The sequence below is a fragment of the Syngnathus acus genome, chromosome 6, assembly GCF_901709675.1.
Source record: "Syngnathus acus chromosome 6, fSynAcu1.2, whole genome shotgun sequence".
Classification (NCBI taxonomy): domain Eukaryota; kingdom Metazoa; phylum Chordata; class Actinopteri; order Syngnathiformes; family Syngnathidae; genus Syngnathus; species Syngnathus acus.
In genome coordinates, this window is record NC_051092.1 from 5,559,366 (window position 1) to 5,577,765 (window position 18,400).

At 40.0% G+C, this 18,400-nt stretch overlaps 2 protein-coding genes across 2 annotated transcripts; both read right to left on the reverse strand.

Annotated features, from left to right (window-relative positions):
• Nucleotides 1-1,386: 1,386 nt before the first annotated feature.
• On the reverse strand, nucleotides 1,387-6,054 carry herpud1 (homocysteine-inducible, endoplasmic reticulum stress-inducible, ubiquitin-like domain member 1). The gene is made up of 8 exons (XM_037254584.1): nucleotides 5,660-6,054; nucleotides 5,179-5,256; nucleotides 4,644-4,721; nucleotides 4,139-4,302; nucleotides 3,556-3,666; nucleotides 3,046-3,420; nucleotides 2,264-2,378; nucleotides 1,387-2,180 (listed from the first exon to the last, which is right to left on the reverse strand). The coding sequence occupies exons 1-8, from the start codon at nucleotides 5,810-5,812 to the stop codon at nucleotides 1,995-1,997; spliced, it is 1,260 nt and encodes a 419-aa protein (XP_037110479.1). The 5' UTR covers nucleotides 5,813-6,054; the 3' UTR covers nucleotides 1,387-1,994.
• A 604-nt stretch (nucleotides 6,055-6,658) lies between these two features.
• On the reverse strand, nucleotides 6,659-17,691 carry slc12a3 (solute carrier family 12 member 3). Its single transcript, XM_037254585.1, has 26 exons — nucleotides 17,310-17,691; nucleotides 17,059-17,187; nucleotides 16,896-16,971; nucleotides 16,672-16,767; nucleotides 15,721-15,860; nucleotides 15,354-15,464; nucleotides 15,002-15,113; nucleotides 14,781-14,911; nucleotides 14,630-14,714; nucleotides 14,003-14,163; nucleotides 13,558-13,665; nucleotides 13,342-13,465; nucleotides 12,782-12,883; nucleotides 12,350-12,505; nucleotides 12,174-12,273; nucleotides 11,880-11,991; nucleotides 11,154-11,279; nucleotides 10,234-10,340; nucleotides 10,046-10,128; nucleotides 9,865-9,939; nucleotides 9,570-9,671; nucleotides 9,378-9,489; nucleotides 8,582-8,668; nucleotides 7,864-8,002; nucleotides 7,158-7,225; nucleotides 6,659-7,087 (listed from the first exon to the last, which is right to left on the reverse strand). Exons 1-26 carry the CDS (start codon nucleotides 17,583-17,585, stop codon nucleotides 6,946-6,948), a joined length of 3,060 nt encoding a protein of 1,019 aa, XP_037110480.1. The 5' UTR covers nucleotides 17,586-17,691; the 3' UTR covers nucleotides 6,659-6,945.
• Nucleotides 17,692-18,400: the final 709 nt, after the last annotated feature.

Here is an 18,400-nt window from a genome sequence, read left to right on the forward strand (position 1 = left end):
ACACAGAAACGAACAACCATTCGCACTAACACTCAAACTTCTGGGCAATCTGGAGTGCTCAATCAGACTAGCAAGCATGTTTTTGGGATGTGGAAGATAACCCAGAGTTCCAGGGGGGAACCAGCAACCTTTGAAATGTAAATATTATATATATATACACTACCGTTCAAAAGTTTGGGGTCACAAAATTGTTTGGGTGACCCCAAACTTTTGAACGGTAGTGTATATATTTATTTAGATAATTATTTATAGATTATATATATAATCTTCTGTGTAAAAAATCTTATAATATATATGTATACTTATATTCATAGATTATATATAATCTTATACAAATATAAGATATAATTTATAATATTTAATTCATAATATTTTATTATAATAATATTTATACTACCGTTCAAAAGTTTGGGGTCACCCAAACAATTTTGTGACCCCAAACTTTTGAACGGTAGTGTATATATATAGTATATATATATATATATATATATATATATATATATGTAAATATGTCCGTGCCAAAATGCCCTCATATCTGTAACAGCCCTTTTTCAAAATATTCAAAACCCTGGAAAGTCAAACTAGAGAGTACACATATGGTCTAAATATTTATCATGCCGTTGTTTGCTGATGTGCGAAGTTCATTCATTTTAGCCTGGTGTCAAATAAATGCGTCCTCTTTCAGGGAAATCAATCCTCTTATCACACTGAGGCGCGACTGCAACAAACCCAAACATGTTTAAGTTAAGAATATTTATTGCAATTTTTTTTTTGCAAGTATTCCCAACATACAAAACAACTCAATATAACTTCGTTGAGCAAACTTTCAAATGTTCTTATACTGTACATAGTGACTAAGGTCACACAATTTCCATCACCAGGGTATAAATCCAACAAATGGGGATAATTGTATGTCCCACATACAAATGATTTAGTACAGGGGGTGAAAAACATATTTCATCCAAGGACTACTGAAATCAACATCTGGTAAAAGCGAACCTTCAATACTTGGAGTATTGAAAGCACACTAACACGGTCAGCAAAGATCACAAGTGACTAGCAACCAGATATGACAAAGAAAATGCTGTAAAGAGTTGAAACTTGATACATTGGGTGTTCAAGTGATTTGAAAAGTAAATAGTTTGCTTTTTTTCTCATATTCAAACAGCTTTCAACAGACCTGTTTCACGCCGAATCTCAATCCATACTATTTAAATTATAAATAATTGTTCAGATAACACCTAATAAAGTAAAGATGCTTGCATACAGTATTAAAGTGCGTTAAAAGGTATATACAATATTTTTAATTTGCCGACAAATTCTATAGTGGGCAAAACGAAGCAGTCTTCTGCGAATCATGCTGGACTGATGATTTGCATTACAGTATTTTTTTTCTTGGCGTGAAGAATACGTTTATGTATACTATGTATATGTAATGAGTCAGTCAATTTAATTATCACTTTAAATTGCTTGGAATAAGGCTGAACAGGGTTATAACAAACTAAATTCACCACACTAAAAATCTTCTTTTTTTTTTTTGCTTTACACAAATGACATGGCATAATCACGTGATTATTTTAACATGCAGCAAAAATAAACAAAAATCAAAAGGTTTAGCTTGGTCTAATTTTGGCACATTTGTGATTGAGAATTATTTTTCCAGGATGAAGAGGCCAAAAGGCTTGATCTGTCACTTTTATCAGGAGCATCACAAGCACTTGTGAAGTTGCACAATCAGTTCACAACCTCATTTTCATGTGGCTAAGCAAATAAATGTGATTTTGTACTGCAGGATATTGGTTCGATTTTAAATTTCTCTTTGAGTTCATTATTAAGAGCTACTGGGCTGCTTCTGCCCCTCATCCTGCCTCACTCTCTCACACTTGTGCACATAATCCTGCTGTTTTTGGTCAAGTTGAAGTTTTTCTTCCACTGTGAATAACAAAAATTCCATGCCTCAAGCAACTTGGGGATGGATGGTCTGTCGGAGCAGGTCAGTTGGCCACGCCTTGAGGAACCTCAGGTATGAGCGAGGAGAAAAAGGTTTTGAAAAAGACCCAGGCTGTCCAAAAGACTGACACCCGGTGCGGAGGCACCAAAACAGCTGCCATGGGCTCGGGTTCATCTGATTCTTCACCTTCAGCAGAAAGTTCTCTCTGTTCTTCAGCAAGCTCTGCACCCTGCGAACACAAGTCATGAAAGGGTTTCAATAAAAATAAAGGTAAATGTAGCTTCAAGTCATCATGAATTGTTGTTTATGTACAGGATTTGGGATTCTGTCCTCATTCTCCTGGTTGTGCAGGACTTCGGGGGGCTGCAGGCCGTTGGGTCCTTGGATCTGCTGTCGTCTTCTAAGTGAGAACCAGCCGGTGGTGTGACTAAATATAATAATTAAAAAAGACAAAAAAAACATGAGAACTTACTTAAAATGAAACGTTGAGAGCACTATATGTGAAGAACAGAAACCCCAAATATGGAAGAGCCAAATGCCTCATTATGATTCCGCCGAGTAGAGACACATGAGTGGGCTTGGGTTATATAAGACAAAACAAATATTTGCAGGACGTGATCAAGCTGCTCAGAAGTGAGAACTCGGGCACAGGAAGATAAAGACACCTGGCCACATTGACTTTTTCCCCGCTTCAGAAATGCCATTTACCATGGCAGCGACAATCCGGGAGTGTAAATAATCATATCTATACAATTATTGAAAATAAAGGAATTGAGATCAAGTTTGAAGATGCACTGACCAAGGCACTACAATACCAAGCTTGGACATGCCTGACGGGTTAAGTGTGGATTGTTTGACTAGTTTAAACACATTGTGCCCCCCACTCAGGCTCACTATACATTTTCAAGCACGGTTGAAAAGGTGTTGCATGCTTATTTTACATGGATCTTAAAATATGTGCTTGAAATCCAAGTTTGGTCACGGCTGAAATTCTGTGATCAAATTTACCAGATGTTGTTGCTTGATACAATTTGAGATTATAATGATAGAATGTGGGTGTTCCTACAGAGGTCAGGTTAACCGAGTGGACTCACAGGTACATGAGGAAGAGGGTGCCCATCACCAGAAGGAAGCGACTCAGGTTGGAGTTGAAGTACACAATCATGAGCAGAACACCGAGCCTTGCCGCCGAGTACAACCAGTCCAACCAGTCGCGCTCTATGTCGTCCTCGTCCTCCATGACAGGTCCCCCTTGGGCGTTCATTCTCATATTCTGATTGGCCACGCCAGGGTCAATGAATGCACCGTCCTGCACTTGGTTCTGGTTCGCTGGTTGCAGATTGTTGATGGGGTTCTGATTAGCCATTGGCGCTGGCACAGGTACCTGGTGAGCGGGTACAGGTGGGTGATGGACAACAGTTGCGGGTGCTATGGAGGGGCCGGTGGCAGCTGCTGCCATAGCTGCTTGACTGTTGGTAGAACACATCACCCAAAGTTACCCATCACGCCTAACAAGAGTTCCTCCACTGAGCTTACAGATACAGCCTTAAAGTGTTGGGAATGTATCACTTGCTGGGGAGAAAGAAAGAAAAAAAAAAACTCACTATTGCATGTAATATTGTCGAGCATAGACATGCTGGAGCCACAGAAGTTGTTGGGGACTGTACAGCGAGTAAGCTGGAAATGCTGGTTGAGCCATTTGAGGCGTTCCAGTCCTGCAGGAAGAAATTAGGTCAATTGTATTGTTAAGTCATTGTTATATGATCAACACTGCCATTTACGTTTTGAACTTCAGCAAGCTTTTACCACATTGTCAAAGAGAGAGCATAGTTAAGTCTAAAAGCAAAAGTCACTTGATGTCTGTTACAAAAGGCTCGAGTGATTAGGTCGTTTTTTTCAGGATGCAAATCAGGTCAGCCGTGCATGTCAACCAACACCTGTTTGTCTTTGCGGCTTCTAAATACGGCCCCTTGCTTTCAAAAAGACTGAAGAAAGACTCCAAGTCGCATTATTGTCTTAAACCAAATTGTGTACTTGTGTCAAATCCAAGTCTATTGAGCAGTTGGACAACTCAATATTAAATTGATGAAGGTACCATTTGAAATCCAATTCAACAATTCAAACTCCTGCTGATTTAACTTAAGTTTTCAGATAACACTAACAAGAGTGTTTGACACTTTGTCTTACATGTTGGTGCCAGGCCACGCGGGAACGCCTGGGGCTGATGCCAGCGTGGCATCTGAAGTTGAAGACGTCTGCCTCCTCTGTCTCAGCTCTGCTGTGCTACTGGAGGACGCTGAGGATGGCGTGGGCCTTGGACTACAGAGATGCGGCTGACCTGCTTCCTTAACCTAAGCAAATCAAACAAGAGCCGTTACTTTACACTTCCTGAATGACAACTTTCACATCATATTTCTTTTTCACTTCATCTTTTTCAGGGCTGCGACGATGGGTGATTTTTTTTTTTTTAATAAATTCTGGAGGAAATGTGGCCTATAACTTAAGTTTCGGTAAGAGGGCAATTACTTTTTCACATGTGGTCAGAATAGTTCAGGTTTCTTTTCCCCATCTAGAAACTGCTTTTTATATTTATCTGAGTAGTCTCAAGGTTGTCTTAATGAAAGTGTATGCTGCATTAGGAAGAGGGCTAAGACTTTTTCACAGCACTGCTTAGTTATTTAACACTGCTCACCTTTGGTCTTGCCCCCAGATGTGCTTTGGGTTGCATCTTTACAGCAAAGACTAGATGCAGTGTGGGAATGGTATCTGTCTGAGAAGGCAAACAGAGAGAGTCATGAGGCAAGCTCAGTTTTTCTTCACATCTCTTGATCTTGAACGTAACCCCCCTCCCCATAAAGACAAAATAAAAGCTTTTTTTTTTTCACTCACGGAGGCAGGACTTGATGAATTACGTCTAGCAGGCATGCGCAGAGAAACCAAACATGGAGGTGGCATTAGATTAATTAACTGAATTTTGATGCCTCAACTCTTGAAAACTCAGAAACATTAGACAGATTCTCAGAAACTTGCAGCTTTGCCAAGATTTACTTTGTTGTGTAAATTCACACTTGATGGGTAGGTAGGTACTCCCGAGAACCAATGACTTGTTTACATGCAATTTACAAAGTAATTTCTTATAAGTGTCAGTTAAATAAATGATCCACTTTTATCTACATTCCGTATGATATTATTAATCGAATTTTACATGGGCAAACAGACAAACACACCTGTGTGAAGAGATCTCGAATGTAAAGATGGTCGGGTAGAAGTTTGCCAGAATAGATGAGCCTCTGGTCACTAACAGCCTGATGGGAACAAACGAGAAGGAAAATAATGACAAAGTCGGTTTTAGGTTTTTAAGTACCAATTACGACCTAATGCAGGTAGAGGTTCCACTTGCACAATTGAATGAGATCCATTACAAGCTTCGCCTTAGAAAAGCTCGGTTTTGAGTCTATATTTGTATTTATAGGCAAACACATTCAATCGCATTTATTTTGTAGGACAAAAACAACGGTCCATACCATATACACATTGATTCATTATAATAAAACAGATTAAAGAATTAGATGACATTAGATTTAGCTAGTGCCAACAGCGATGAAAGCAACAGCTGAGCAGAGGCGTCAACCGAGCCAACTCGTCTTGACATTCCAACACTAGGCTAGCTGGTTCCGCTAACGTTAGCCAACGCCTCAAAACACTCACCAGTTTTATTTGATAAACTGACGACAGATGTGTCTTTAAGTCCTTCACCGTCCAGTTCACATGGACTCCTTCAATTGTTTGATCCTCCACAGCCTGACTGGGTGTTTTTACGAGAAGACTTATCGTCTTCGGTTGAGAGTCCTCCACGTCCATTTTTCCACTTCTCACGTTTGGTGTCACGTTTCGGCGATAACTTGCAGCACAGTGTGTGTAGAACAAAACAGTCTTACGGTCACCAAAAATTACGGTTGTTGTTTCTTGTCAAAATTCAAACTTGTGCATACAAAAGCTGGATTGTTAAATCGGCTTCTGTACATAATATGCTGTCGAACTGCGACGAGACGGAATGTTGTTGCCAAACAGTGTGGCTGCTTCTGATTGGTTAGCTTTTGCTCGCGTTCCTACGTGGACGGTCAAAAACACGACGTGTTGTGAGCATGCGCAAATGATACTTAAGAGAAAGATCGTCTATTAAAATACATTATAAAACAGTGTTTCAAATGGAATGCAAATTATTTTGATAATGATATACTCCGGATTAATGATCACATTCCAGCCTGAACTGACCGAGGTTAAAATATTGAGTGATTTCCAGTTATCAACCGACGGTTCACAGGAAATGTTGGGAAATTACACCATTTCCGGGAACGTCTTGTGCATATGGAAATTGAAAGAGTGAGTGATCATTGTACAACAGGACAGTCATATATACAAAGTCATATTGCATAATCTGGGAGTGGCTGGAAGACGTCATTAATAGAATAGAATATACGGATTTAGCTATCAAATCATGGGGATCGCTGGTGGTGTAGGGGTGCACTTGTGTAACGATGTGTGTGTGTGTGTGCATATGTATATGCGCAATTATGCGTGGATTTTCCATGTAAAGCGGCTTTGAGTATTTAGAAAAGCGCAATATAAAACCGATCTATTATTATTATTATTACTATTATTATTATTATGAGAGTTTTCTTACTCAAAGAACAGTAGCTCTGGTGATGGACCTTTTTGTGATAACAGTTTACTGGATAATATAGGGGTGAATAATACAGGATGAATGCATAACACACGGCTTGTTACATAGCTTATAAATTAAAACAAACCAAAGTTTCACCGACCATAATGGTTCCTTGGCAAGACCCTTTGTCAAATAAAAGCCACTACTGGTGTTAGCAAATGACACACGGTTTTATGGTTGTGATTATTAGTCATAGTGACTCAGATTAACTGTTTCATTAAGATGTCGATTTGTCAGAAATGATCAATTGCACAAAAAAGAGGACTATTCATTGGCAGTAGAAGGTGAGGACGTTTTCTTGGTTTCCTCTGACCAACAAGACAGGGGAGCTTAAGTCACGTGACAGGAATTCCAGCCATGCCAGGTACAGGACACTGGGGCATACTCCTCTCCTTCCCACTGGCATGGTGCTGGGTACATATATATGGGCAGATTAATGATATTGAATAGAGTAGAGTATGCACAAATACTATTACTCACATAACAATCAGTGCGGCTTCCCGGGAGTAATCCTGCAGAATCTCATTTAGACGAATCTGACGGAAAGACTGGTTTACACAGAAATGTGAACATGTTTAGTATTCGATATTGTCATTATTTCTGGCAATAATAACTGTAGCGTGCCCCTATCTGCATTTTCAGAAAGAGATATTATTCCGGACAAGGATGTGGGATGATCTCTGTCCAAAGTGGAGACTTTTCTGTGTTGAATTGTGGCCATTTTTCACGACACCCAAACACTGTATGCATTATAACTTCTTGTTTAGCTGAGAACAGCCATATCAAGTTCTTAAAGCGATTCTTCTCCGTCATCCGAACCATCTCTAATTGGCCAAATAATGTTTTGCAGCAGCCATTACTGTGTTAGCGCCGTCCAACTTACAGAAATTTCAGCGTGACCGTACTCCGTTCTATCTGCTTGCCTGCTGATTTCTATAATGAATGCTTGTCTATCGCGAGCTATCCCCTTCTGCACTTGGGAATTGAAGCTTCAGCGAGAACCCCTCTCTCGTGGGCCGTCTTTCCCAAGGAGCACAGAAGACTTGTTCCATCAAGAACAACACCCTCTCCATAGCTCTGCTGAAATGAACACGACGCTGTCCACTGCCAGCAACATCCTCAGGCCGATGTGGACCGCCCTGGCCATTGCAAACTTCCAGAAGCTGATGTTCCTCAACGGACTCACCTTGGTTCTGTTCCTCTCCAAGTCCTGTTCCGTGATCCACCAGGGCTCCTCCTGTACTCTTGATGAGCTGGACTCAGGTTCACCTTTTGGGTTTGTGTCCAACTTGAATGAACTCACCATATCCTCAAACTGATGAATGCTGTTACAATGAGAAAAATGAACCACATGTTCAAGTGTCCATCCGAACCGCTTATCCTTATTTTTGGAATGTGGGAGAACAACGCGGAGTACATAGAGGAAAATAAAATGCCCCCGTTGTGACATCTTTCCATGCCCATCTTCACTCTTTATGCATACCTACAGTAATGCCTTGAAAGACTTTCATTGTACAATGGGATCTCGCTGATGCTGTGGAAGGTCTAATTTGTTCCCCTCAATTTACTAAACCTGGTGGTGATTCCGTCATCTGCCTCCTATAGCGATTCCTGGGCCATGATGAAGTTAGCAAATGATGACCAAAAGGCAGTCCTTCCTGGGTGCTAAATGGTTAGCCCTCAAGCAAGAGATGGTTTGGAAAGCCACCAGTTCGAGACCAGACCTAGTTCTAGACAGCCACGACTTCCAAACATCCAGCTAATGATGCCAAATTTCACAATAGCTGGTTCTGTCTTTTCAACAGGAAGCATGGTCTTCTAATGTATGTGTTTCTTTCTTCAGCAAAACAAGGCTTCATTAATCATTATTATCTTAATTGTGGTAAACATCACGATAAGCTTACTTTCCAGGTTGAGGTTTTTGAAAGAGGTCAGGAAGCACTTCTACATCATGGAATCCAAGACGGAACTTCTTGATTAGTTTCATCATCCTGGAGAGAGATAATAAAACTATACTGTAAACTCCATCCATCCGTTTTCTCCATCACCTCTTCCAAGTGTGTCAAGAGGCAGCCTGGAATTGTCAACAGCCAATTACGGTACAGTAAGCTCAAAATAATTAGAAGTACTAACAAACAAGTCAACTAACTTGCTTTTGCCCTATTTGCATGCATGCATTAATCACATTACATATTTTGTTTATCTAGCATATAAAAGTTTATATTTTAATAAAAAGCATGTTATCAGGTTTGGCAAGCTCAGTAAGTTTATCTTATGTCCACACCTGCAAACTGAACATGGACTACCCAGAGTTATGTAAGACGTGGGAAGTTAAACATTTGTCACCGATTTTTTTTTTCTTCATGAATTTACAGTGACCACATTTGAAGAAGTCTTTACAACTTGTAGAACATAAACTTGCAAAATAATCTAATCCAGCAGTTCTCAGCTGTTTTCACCCAGGGACCCACATTTTTGTATCGTTACAAAGTCCCGACTCACTTCTGTCAAAGTTAACGATAAAGAACTTTAAAAAAAAATTCTGGTTGACTAAAGTGCCCAATTTGTTTCCGTCGACATCATTTTGAGTTATTGTTTCTTTTTGTATTGACCATTCTGATTTGTGTTTTTTCTTTCCAGAGGTATAGTTGCATCCATTTGTGCAACGATCAATACTTTAAAGGTTAAATAAGTTCATACTCTTCTCTCCTCGCATCCTTGTTGGAATTGTCTCCTCCCACAAACACTCGAACTCTACATTTGGACCAGCGCTTCCTCCGAGTTAGGAGGTAAGGGAGCAGCAAGGTAAGACCTAGTTAGAAACATCACAACATGAGGAATTACATTTTACAGTCATGAACTATATAGACTTGCATATGTTCATAATCAGACCTCCATCATCAGACAGCCAGTAGACATCAATTGTCCTCTTTCCTTGTTTTTTCTGAAACATTGTAGGCCTACTCGGTTGAGTCGCTGTGTCAATGGATGAAGCTGATGCAAATAAAGTGTGAGGTAGGTAGGTAGGTAGGTAGGTTAGGTGGGTTGGGTTAGTTAGGTAGGGTAGGTGGGTCGGTTAGGTAGGTAGGTATGATATACATACAGCATATTATATACACGAGCGGTGCGAATGAATATCTAGACTTTCATAACTAAATTCATGACCTCTATAATATTAGCAACATACATGAAATGATGTTAACTCCAGAAGTGGCATATAAAGTGTTCATGCCTTTCAGGTCTCCATCAAAGCCTGGGTTTGCTGTTTAAAAAAAGAAAACAAAATACAAATTGGGGGGGGGGGGGGGTTAGAAGTTCTAAATATGATGTTTTATTTAAAATGTATGTACTTGAACTGAGATTATCACCATGTGACTGATATATGTGAGAAACATCCAGTCTCTCTCTTGTTCTTAAGACGCACACACCATACTGAAGGTCAAAGGCATCCCTGGACAAAAAGATGTGCAAGCACCAAGTTCACAACGACACATTGTGTAGTCTTGATGCTGAATATTCGAAATGGTGCATGACTATGTATACAAATACCACTCACTGCAATATTCCTACGTAACTGTGTGTGGCCTGTGGCGAGTCACTGCGCCAGTCTGTCTTGAAACCCATCAGAAGGACATTGGGACGCATCCTACCCAAACCTGTTCCCTGGTGTTCACATGACAACATTACAAGTAGAAAGAGGAAAAGCTTGATTTAGTTTCTGTCACATAACAGAAGTTCTTGTGAGCTAGTAAGTTTTATTTTGCTCCGTATGTGTTGCCTTGGAAAACAATCAAGAGCACAGTATTTGGCCACATTGTCACTGCTCCTACGTATAGTTGAGTTAAATTATGATTAAGTCGTATTGTTAGCATTTTGGTCAACTGAGATATTATGTCCATCCATCTATCCACATTCTTTAATTCCCTTATAATGTACAGGGTCCAGCAAAATGATCGGACACATTTGTAGGTTTAATAAAATGCACTGAAACGAAAATCAACCGGCCGACCTCGCACCACCAAAACTCCAGAAAATGGGGCAGCGGTAAGACCAAAATAACATTATTCGAAAACGAAACGAAAATGGAACGAAACGAAACAAAATGTACTTTTTGAAAATAAAAAAGAATTTGTTTCTTTAATTTGCATTTTATTAAACCTACAAATGCGTCAGATCATTTTGGCGTACCCTGTATAATCCACATTTTTCAAATAACGGGGCCATGTCAATTTAAAGTAAATGAGGGAGATGTCATATCATCTGAGAACAATGTAGTCTGTAAAAGTAGGTAGGAGTGATATTTCCTAGTAAAACTGAAGAAAACAAAACAGATTTCAGTCATTAAAACGATGCATCACTTTCCATGAATTCTAAAACAGTTCTGCGAAGCATCGGGTTAAAAAGCATCCTACTTGGCAGACAGACAGGCAGACAGACAGACGGACGGGCAGAGTGTACTCAATGAAGTCTTTTGACCTGTAGCAGCATGTTCACCCCCGATCGTAGGTCTGCAGCCACCACGTTTTTGTAAAATGACTTCACCTTTCTTTGGGTCAACCAGGAAATGGGACTTTCACTTTGCACAAGTGCAGAGAGATCAGTCTGGAAGAGTGTGACAAAGAAAATGTCAGGAACAATCATAAAAGTATTTGTTCCAATTCCATCCATCTGTCCATCATAGCACCTTTCCTAATCATGGTCTTGGGTGAACTGGAGCCTATCCCAATTGACTTGGCTGGGCACATCGCAGTGGTGTCGAACTCATTTTTGTCACGGGCCAAATTGTAGTCATAATTTCTTTCGGAGGATCATTATGACTGTCACCGCCTTATACTATATGCACAATAAACTACACAACAAATTGATGAATAACTAGTTTTGAAATCAGAGAATAGTAAAAACAAATATTTTTAAAAAAGAAGAATGGTAATAAAAATTGCGAGCAAATCTATTTTTTAAAAGTGAAGACAATTTGTGATTTTAGGATTGACATAAAGTCCATCCACAATTTTTCTTTGCGGGCCCACATAAGATGATGTGGCGTGCCGTATTTGAGCCCAGACTCTGCAGACCGGTGGTTGTGGACCTCTTTCTAAGAGAGCAGTAGGCCTTAATGCCGAGCAGCGCCCCTGATTTGAACGCACAACCTCAGAGCTGTTCGGCAGATGTGCTAACCACTTAAATATATTGTGTTGTACTCACAGTGACCACATGGCCACAAATCATGAGACTGAGATTCTTTGTGAAACAGCTGACGAGATCCACAAGATCTGGCCGACTGCTGGGAGGTCCCGTCAGCACCAAACACTGTGGTCTGCAATAAAGACACACACTTATTTGCCAACGTATTGAACTGCTAAGAGCAGTCGGAGAACGCGTATAACGTACAACTTGCTTGAACTAAATACTCGACATGCCTGATTTCTTTTTTTTTTATTTAAATTTAAATGAATGATTCTGGTGACAGGACAGTCGGGATAATATTCAGTCATTGACCTGTAGTTCTTCACATGGTCTTCCACCTGGTTAAGTCCCATACATTGATTGAGTGCAATGTTGTAGGAGCTGGCCTGCACCGACGAGCCCCAGTTCACAGCTAGGCACAAAGTAAAGAAAGCACGTGAGTTAACGACAGTTACTGTGTCTTTAAACTGAGTGTGCAGCATGCTTACCAGGCTTCTTGTAGAGTGTGTATCCTAATAGGAGCAAGACAACACCAAAGGCAATGAGAGCTGCCCACCAAGTCAATAAGAACATGATAACCAGACAACACACAGCACACAGCAGAGACAGCCACTTATTGTAGAACCTGAAGGATGGACGCCAACCTGTAACACAACAAAATCTCAGGATACAATTGTGTTGTATTGTGTTACTTCCCGAAATTAAGTTAGTAAAGTGCTTGTTATCAGCGCCATGAAATCTTTAACAAAATATTCCTCACATATTATGTCCACAGTATAACTTACAGGTATTTGCTGTTTGACCTAAATCCACACATTCATGACTTGATACAATATGAAAACATAGTGTAATGAATTTACTAGAAAAAACTTTATAGCTTTGTGGGTACAGTACTGTGTATCGAAAGTGTCCCATCTTACCAGGAGAATTGGTGATTGAGGCATGGAAGCAGCTGAAGTTGATCAAACAGTAGGAGCAGAGAAAGAAGTTGGAAATGATCGGAGCTATGGTGTTCAACTCGGCTGCGTTAACAAAAAAAGAAAAGGACAAGAACAGAAAGGATCTGTCAGTGTCTCAACAATATCAATCTTTTACCTTATTGTGCTATGTAACTTCAAAGCCTGTGTGTCCCAATGATGAACTGGTTTCTCGGAAATATTTTGTCTTGCTTTTTATTTTGCAATATTTGTGTACGTCTAAAAAAAAATCTAATAAGAGGCCAGTCATTGTGTTCAATTTCTGATTTATACACTGGTCAAGAGCCAGGGCCAAATATAACTTAGCGATTACAACTTCCATTTGGAAACAGTTTGGTTTTAATTTGTAACGACCTCTAAAATGCAGTCTAATCAATTGGAATGACATTTTTGGGGAGAAAAATCTCATTAATTCAAGAAAATAACGTGACCCAAAATAGCAAATTATTACTTTAAGAAAATAGGATGACCCAAAATAGCACATTCTAAGTTCCAATCCTCACCAATGAGAATGAAACAGACGGCAATTATGAATGCCAAGAGGTAGCTTCGGAGTGCTTCATCATTTTTGCCATAACCTTTGCCAAAGAAGCCAATCAGAGGGTAGAGATTGTCCTTGCATAGACACTACAGAAAGCAGAGACAGAATAAGATACACATTGTAAAGATATATCAACGCACGTGCGCATACTTCCTACCAACAAATGTCTGTATAGTACCTGGAACACTTTGGGTGCAGACACGAGGCAGGCCAAAGCAGAAGAGAGTGTCGCACCAAATATACCAGCAGTGATGAGTGGAGCAAAAGCTGACACCATGCTCATTGACTGTAAACAATGACAAAGATTCTCTTTACTTGTTCCTCATGTTTCTTTCTACCGGGAGTGAAGAAATGACTGTTCACAAAGATATCGCATCTTAGAATAACTCATTCAGGCAAACTAGAAGAGATAAGAGTACAGAGAGAAAACTCTAAACCTTTGGATTCACTATTCACAAATTTCAATTTCCACACACTGTTCTGTTTAGGTATTTGAACTATTTGAAACAAACCCATTTGATGTTGGTCTGTATACAAAAAAAAAATCGTAATCACCATGTACCAATAGAAAGACAAGAAAAAGATATCCTTCATTTTGATGGTGTGTGTGTTTGTATGTTGACCTGATAGTGATTGCTCATGCCAAAGATGCATGTTTTGTTCTTGATGCAGTCGGTAAAGTCCCAGCCATAGTGACAAGGTAAACCAACACAATGGTTGCCGGATGAGGAGAAGGACAAGGTGTCATTTAACACTCCAGATGCATCCCTAACCACACAGGAACCTGAAAGCAATAAGAAACACAAACGGTGCCCATGCACACACACAATATATGGTTTAGACACGAACTTATTACCTACAGTACTTTACAGGCTTTCCGGATGCACTGTAATAGGTTAAATCCTTCCATAAGAAATGGTTTAAACAAGAGCTCAGGCCCAGAATACCTCAAATTAAAAAAAAAATATATATATATATACAGTCCACCGCAAAAACAAACATTTAAAAAAGTAACTACACAGAATCAATACCTTCTCAAAATCATAAAATATAAAGTCATTAAATATGAAACAGCCATTGAAACGTATCACATCGTGAATCTACAGGGCCAGTGTCTGTTCTGGCAGGGCCATCATCCAAAAATTCTTAAAGTAGGACCCTGCTGTTATAAGATTATGTAGCGACACAAAAATATGAACTCAATCTTAAAACATCCTTTCACACGACTTTTGTTTCTGACAATACAATACCAATGGTTGCAGAGATTATGAGGTATGACAAAGTGGTCCAGAAGATAGCCATTAGCGTTCCTCTGGGGATAGCCACTGTTGGATCCTGACAATGGGAAAAGCAATATTTCAAACAAGAGGAGACGAGGGAGGAGAGGAAAATGCGACATACCTTCAGATCTCCAGAGATGTTAGCTCCTGCCAGAATGCCAGTTGCAGAAGGAAAGAAAATCGAGAACATGCCAAAGAAGCTGCCCTCCGGTCCCCGCCAATCGGGCACAAAATTGTTTGCAAAAATGTCCGCTATTGGGAGGGAATTTCGTCTGCTATTTAGACAGTAATGTCAGAGGCTCAAGATTTTGTATGGGCAAATGCAACAATAGAACAAATCACCTTTATAGCTAAAAAAACCTTTGGCCTGTTTCTGCGGCGATGCAGGGATTATGGTTCCAACAATGTAACTGGAAAATGACACCAAGATGACCAGAAAAAACAAAACCTGGGCCTTTGGAAGACAAAAAACACATTCACATAGAAATAAGGTTTCTTCAAATATGCCACTGCTTTTTAAATGCACCACTAGTTCGTAGCGTTATCTCAGTAATGACTAAGCCCAATGTAATGTTTACAAGTAAATGTTTATTCAAATAATTTGAGGTGAGGCAGAGAAGTTCTGACTAGATATACACAGGGGAGCCTAAAGATTTGACTACTTAAGTATGGCCTTATATTTAGTTGATCGTACCTTTGACTCCCATGCCATTCCAGCCATTGATATTCCTAAAAGACATGTGACTGTGATGACACCAATAATGCGGATGTCATTGATTCGGTTCACCATCACAGCGCCATTTTCCTGAGAGACAAAGTAAATCAGAGTTTGAAACCGAGGATAAAGAACATTAAACACCAAGGAAATGACACACAATCATGAAAAACAAAATTAGTTGGGGTGAGCATGCTAAATTATAATTTGTCAATTGCATTGGTCAATGAGGGATTTGACCTTTCTTCTGTTTCCAAACAATTTTAATTGGCTGAATGAAACGCACAATAATTGCAAATGAATGAGTAAATAAGTTGAAGAAATGTCCACTCGGTATGGCACTTACATGCATGAGGTCTACAACAGTCTCAGCAAAGCCCACAGTGTGCATGGCAACAGCCACAGCATTAGCAAAGGCAAAAATCAGACCAATGGACCCACCAAGCTCCGGACCAAGGCTACGACTGATTAAAAAGTAGGTCCCACCTGAAGAAAAAGGAGAAGCCATTTATTTTGATCAAACATAGGCATAACATCTGTCCGTTCGCCCGTCCATCCATCCATCCATCCATCCATCCATCCATCCATCCATCCATCCATCCATCCATCCATCCATAATTGAGAAAATAACTCAGATTCGTTACAATCGGGTAAAGTAGACAACATTGGGCCTGTCACACGAGCAAGTAGGCAGCGGACTTTATCGTGCGGCCGCTTTTTTAATAACAGATTGACAATATTGATACTGCAAAATTGGGAGAATAACTTAATAGAGGTTAAAATCGGGTGTTGTCAACTGCCATGTGGATTTTGGGGAAATCTCAAGCCGAATGAGGAAGCAGGTTCCGGCGGCAAGCAGCGGCGACGAGCTTTTTTTTTCCCCTCATATGGTATCTTATGAATGTCATAGCGATTAAAGTGATTACAAAAAGATTTCCATCCATAGGCAATCACGCAATAGCAGGTTGTTGATGAAAAAGACCCTGTCAATGTCATGACATCACCTGTTCCAACATGGCGCCACGCATTAAAGGCAGAGAGGGGGATTATTCTGGCAAATACAGATATTGGACAAACCTTACAGGATTGCTCCCTTTCACCATCAAGACCTCAATGTGGGATCTTCAAACTGAGAGTTGCAATAAAATGTTCATTTGAAGCCTCGTTATCGGAAGATTATCTACTAATACTGTCAGTGCTCATATCTTAAGTTTGTGTTCGTAAGTCAAAGCAAAAAAACAAATGGCCAACGGCTCAAAAAACGTCAGGACAACAATTATTCACAGATGGAACAAACCTCCTTTGACTTTGCCGTTGGTAGCGATAGCAGATGTAGAGAGACCAGTGATGCCAGTTATACATGAGGAGAGCAGGATGATCACCCAGGTCAGACCTGGAGAAATACGCAACAGGAAAGGAAGAAAATGTCAAAATAATGACGGGATTTTATTTTTGCTTCTTCGGTAGATAACGATTTAAAACAGCATATTATCGGGTCAGGAAAAGTTTTATTTTACTTGCCTATGCCAGCTTGGGCAGTAATCCAAGGGAGCCTCAGGTACAAGATCACACCCCAAATATTTAACATGCAACGGATCTAGAAAGACATTCACGGCCCGAATATTGTCAAATATACTGGTAGTACATGTTATTCAGCCACTAACATCCACTCTTCTCGACTAACCATGACTCCATGAAACCAGCCAAATCGCGTCGGTTCAGGCACTGGATCTTTTTGCTCCTCTTCCTCTGAGCTGTCTCCTTCCATGCCTGCAGGTGTTGTCTCCTCGTACATGGGAGGTTGCGCGTCATCCTAGTTAAAGGGAATTGAAAATGTAGCAGAAAATAAATGAACAATTACAAATGTGCTTCAAATTAAATGAGAATAATGAAAATTGAATAGATGGCACATTTGAATTCAGAATGCTTCCTCACCTCATGGTTGGCATACAGCTGGTAGAGAGACGGCCTGAAGCGCTTCCGTCGTCCGCAAACTTCGGTGTTGGCGTAGAAGTCCGAGTTTGGCGGGGCATCCAGGGTCTCATAGCGACTTTGGACATCCGATCCACAGGACACAATGGGACTGCTGCCCCCGTAGAAATCGTAATAATCAGACTCTGCTGATGTTGTCTTGCCGTCGGTCACTGATTGTGCAATTTTGGGTCTGTATGCGGACAGATGAACGCCATCGCTGATAACTTGAAGCTCCATTCAGAATACAAATATATACTTGAAATGTATATATTTGTATGAAAGCAGTTTTAAACCGGCCAGTCAAGGGGAGAAAGACATTGGCTTGTCAAGGCCGTATGAAGGAGGCTTCATGGTGTCAGTCAGTTTTATATTCCACTTGAGACAGACCAGGAAGAGCTTCAGGCTATATAAGAGGCCATGTTAATGAACAGTTACAGAATTCATTAGAGGATCTATGAAAGCACACCACAACCAGGAATGTCCTTATGGAAATGAAGGACAATCCAGTTAGTGCATAATATCCAGTAGGCCTTTTTTCCATAGAATATAAATTGTATCAATCAGTCAGCATTTCCAACACCTTTTCTAAAGTAAGAAAGTATCAGAGTTTGACTTTTTTTTTTTCTTTTGAAGAAATTTCAAACCATTTTTCTCCAATCCTATTCTTGCACTAATAATTTTAGTATGCTACTATTTAAAGTTTCTTTACTTTGCTTTTAAATGTGTGACTCTTTTGTCGGTAAATGCTTTTAAATGTTCTTGAAATTATGTGAATCAGTTACCTGTTGTGACTGGTCGTTTCTCGATGTATGAGTCACTGTACAGTTGCGGGTCCTTTATGCTGTGTCCTTTTATTATGTGTGTATTCTGTCATATAGGCCTTGAGGTATCAGTTGGTTGCTGATGTTGCTTTTCCCTTTATGTGCTGTGTCTTTCGACTATGTCAGCTTTATTCTGTCATATAAGCCTGATGTTTCACAGTAGAAAAGCTCGGGTTACTCATTTTGTCATTGTGTCGCGCTTTCTTTCCCAGAAAGAAAGTGTCCCAGCAG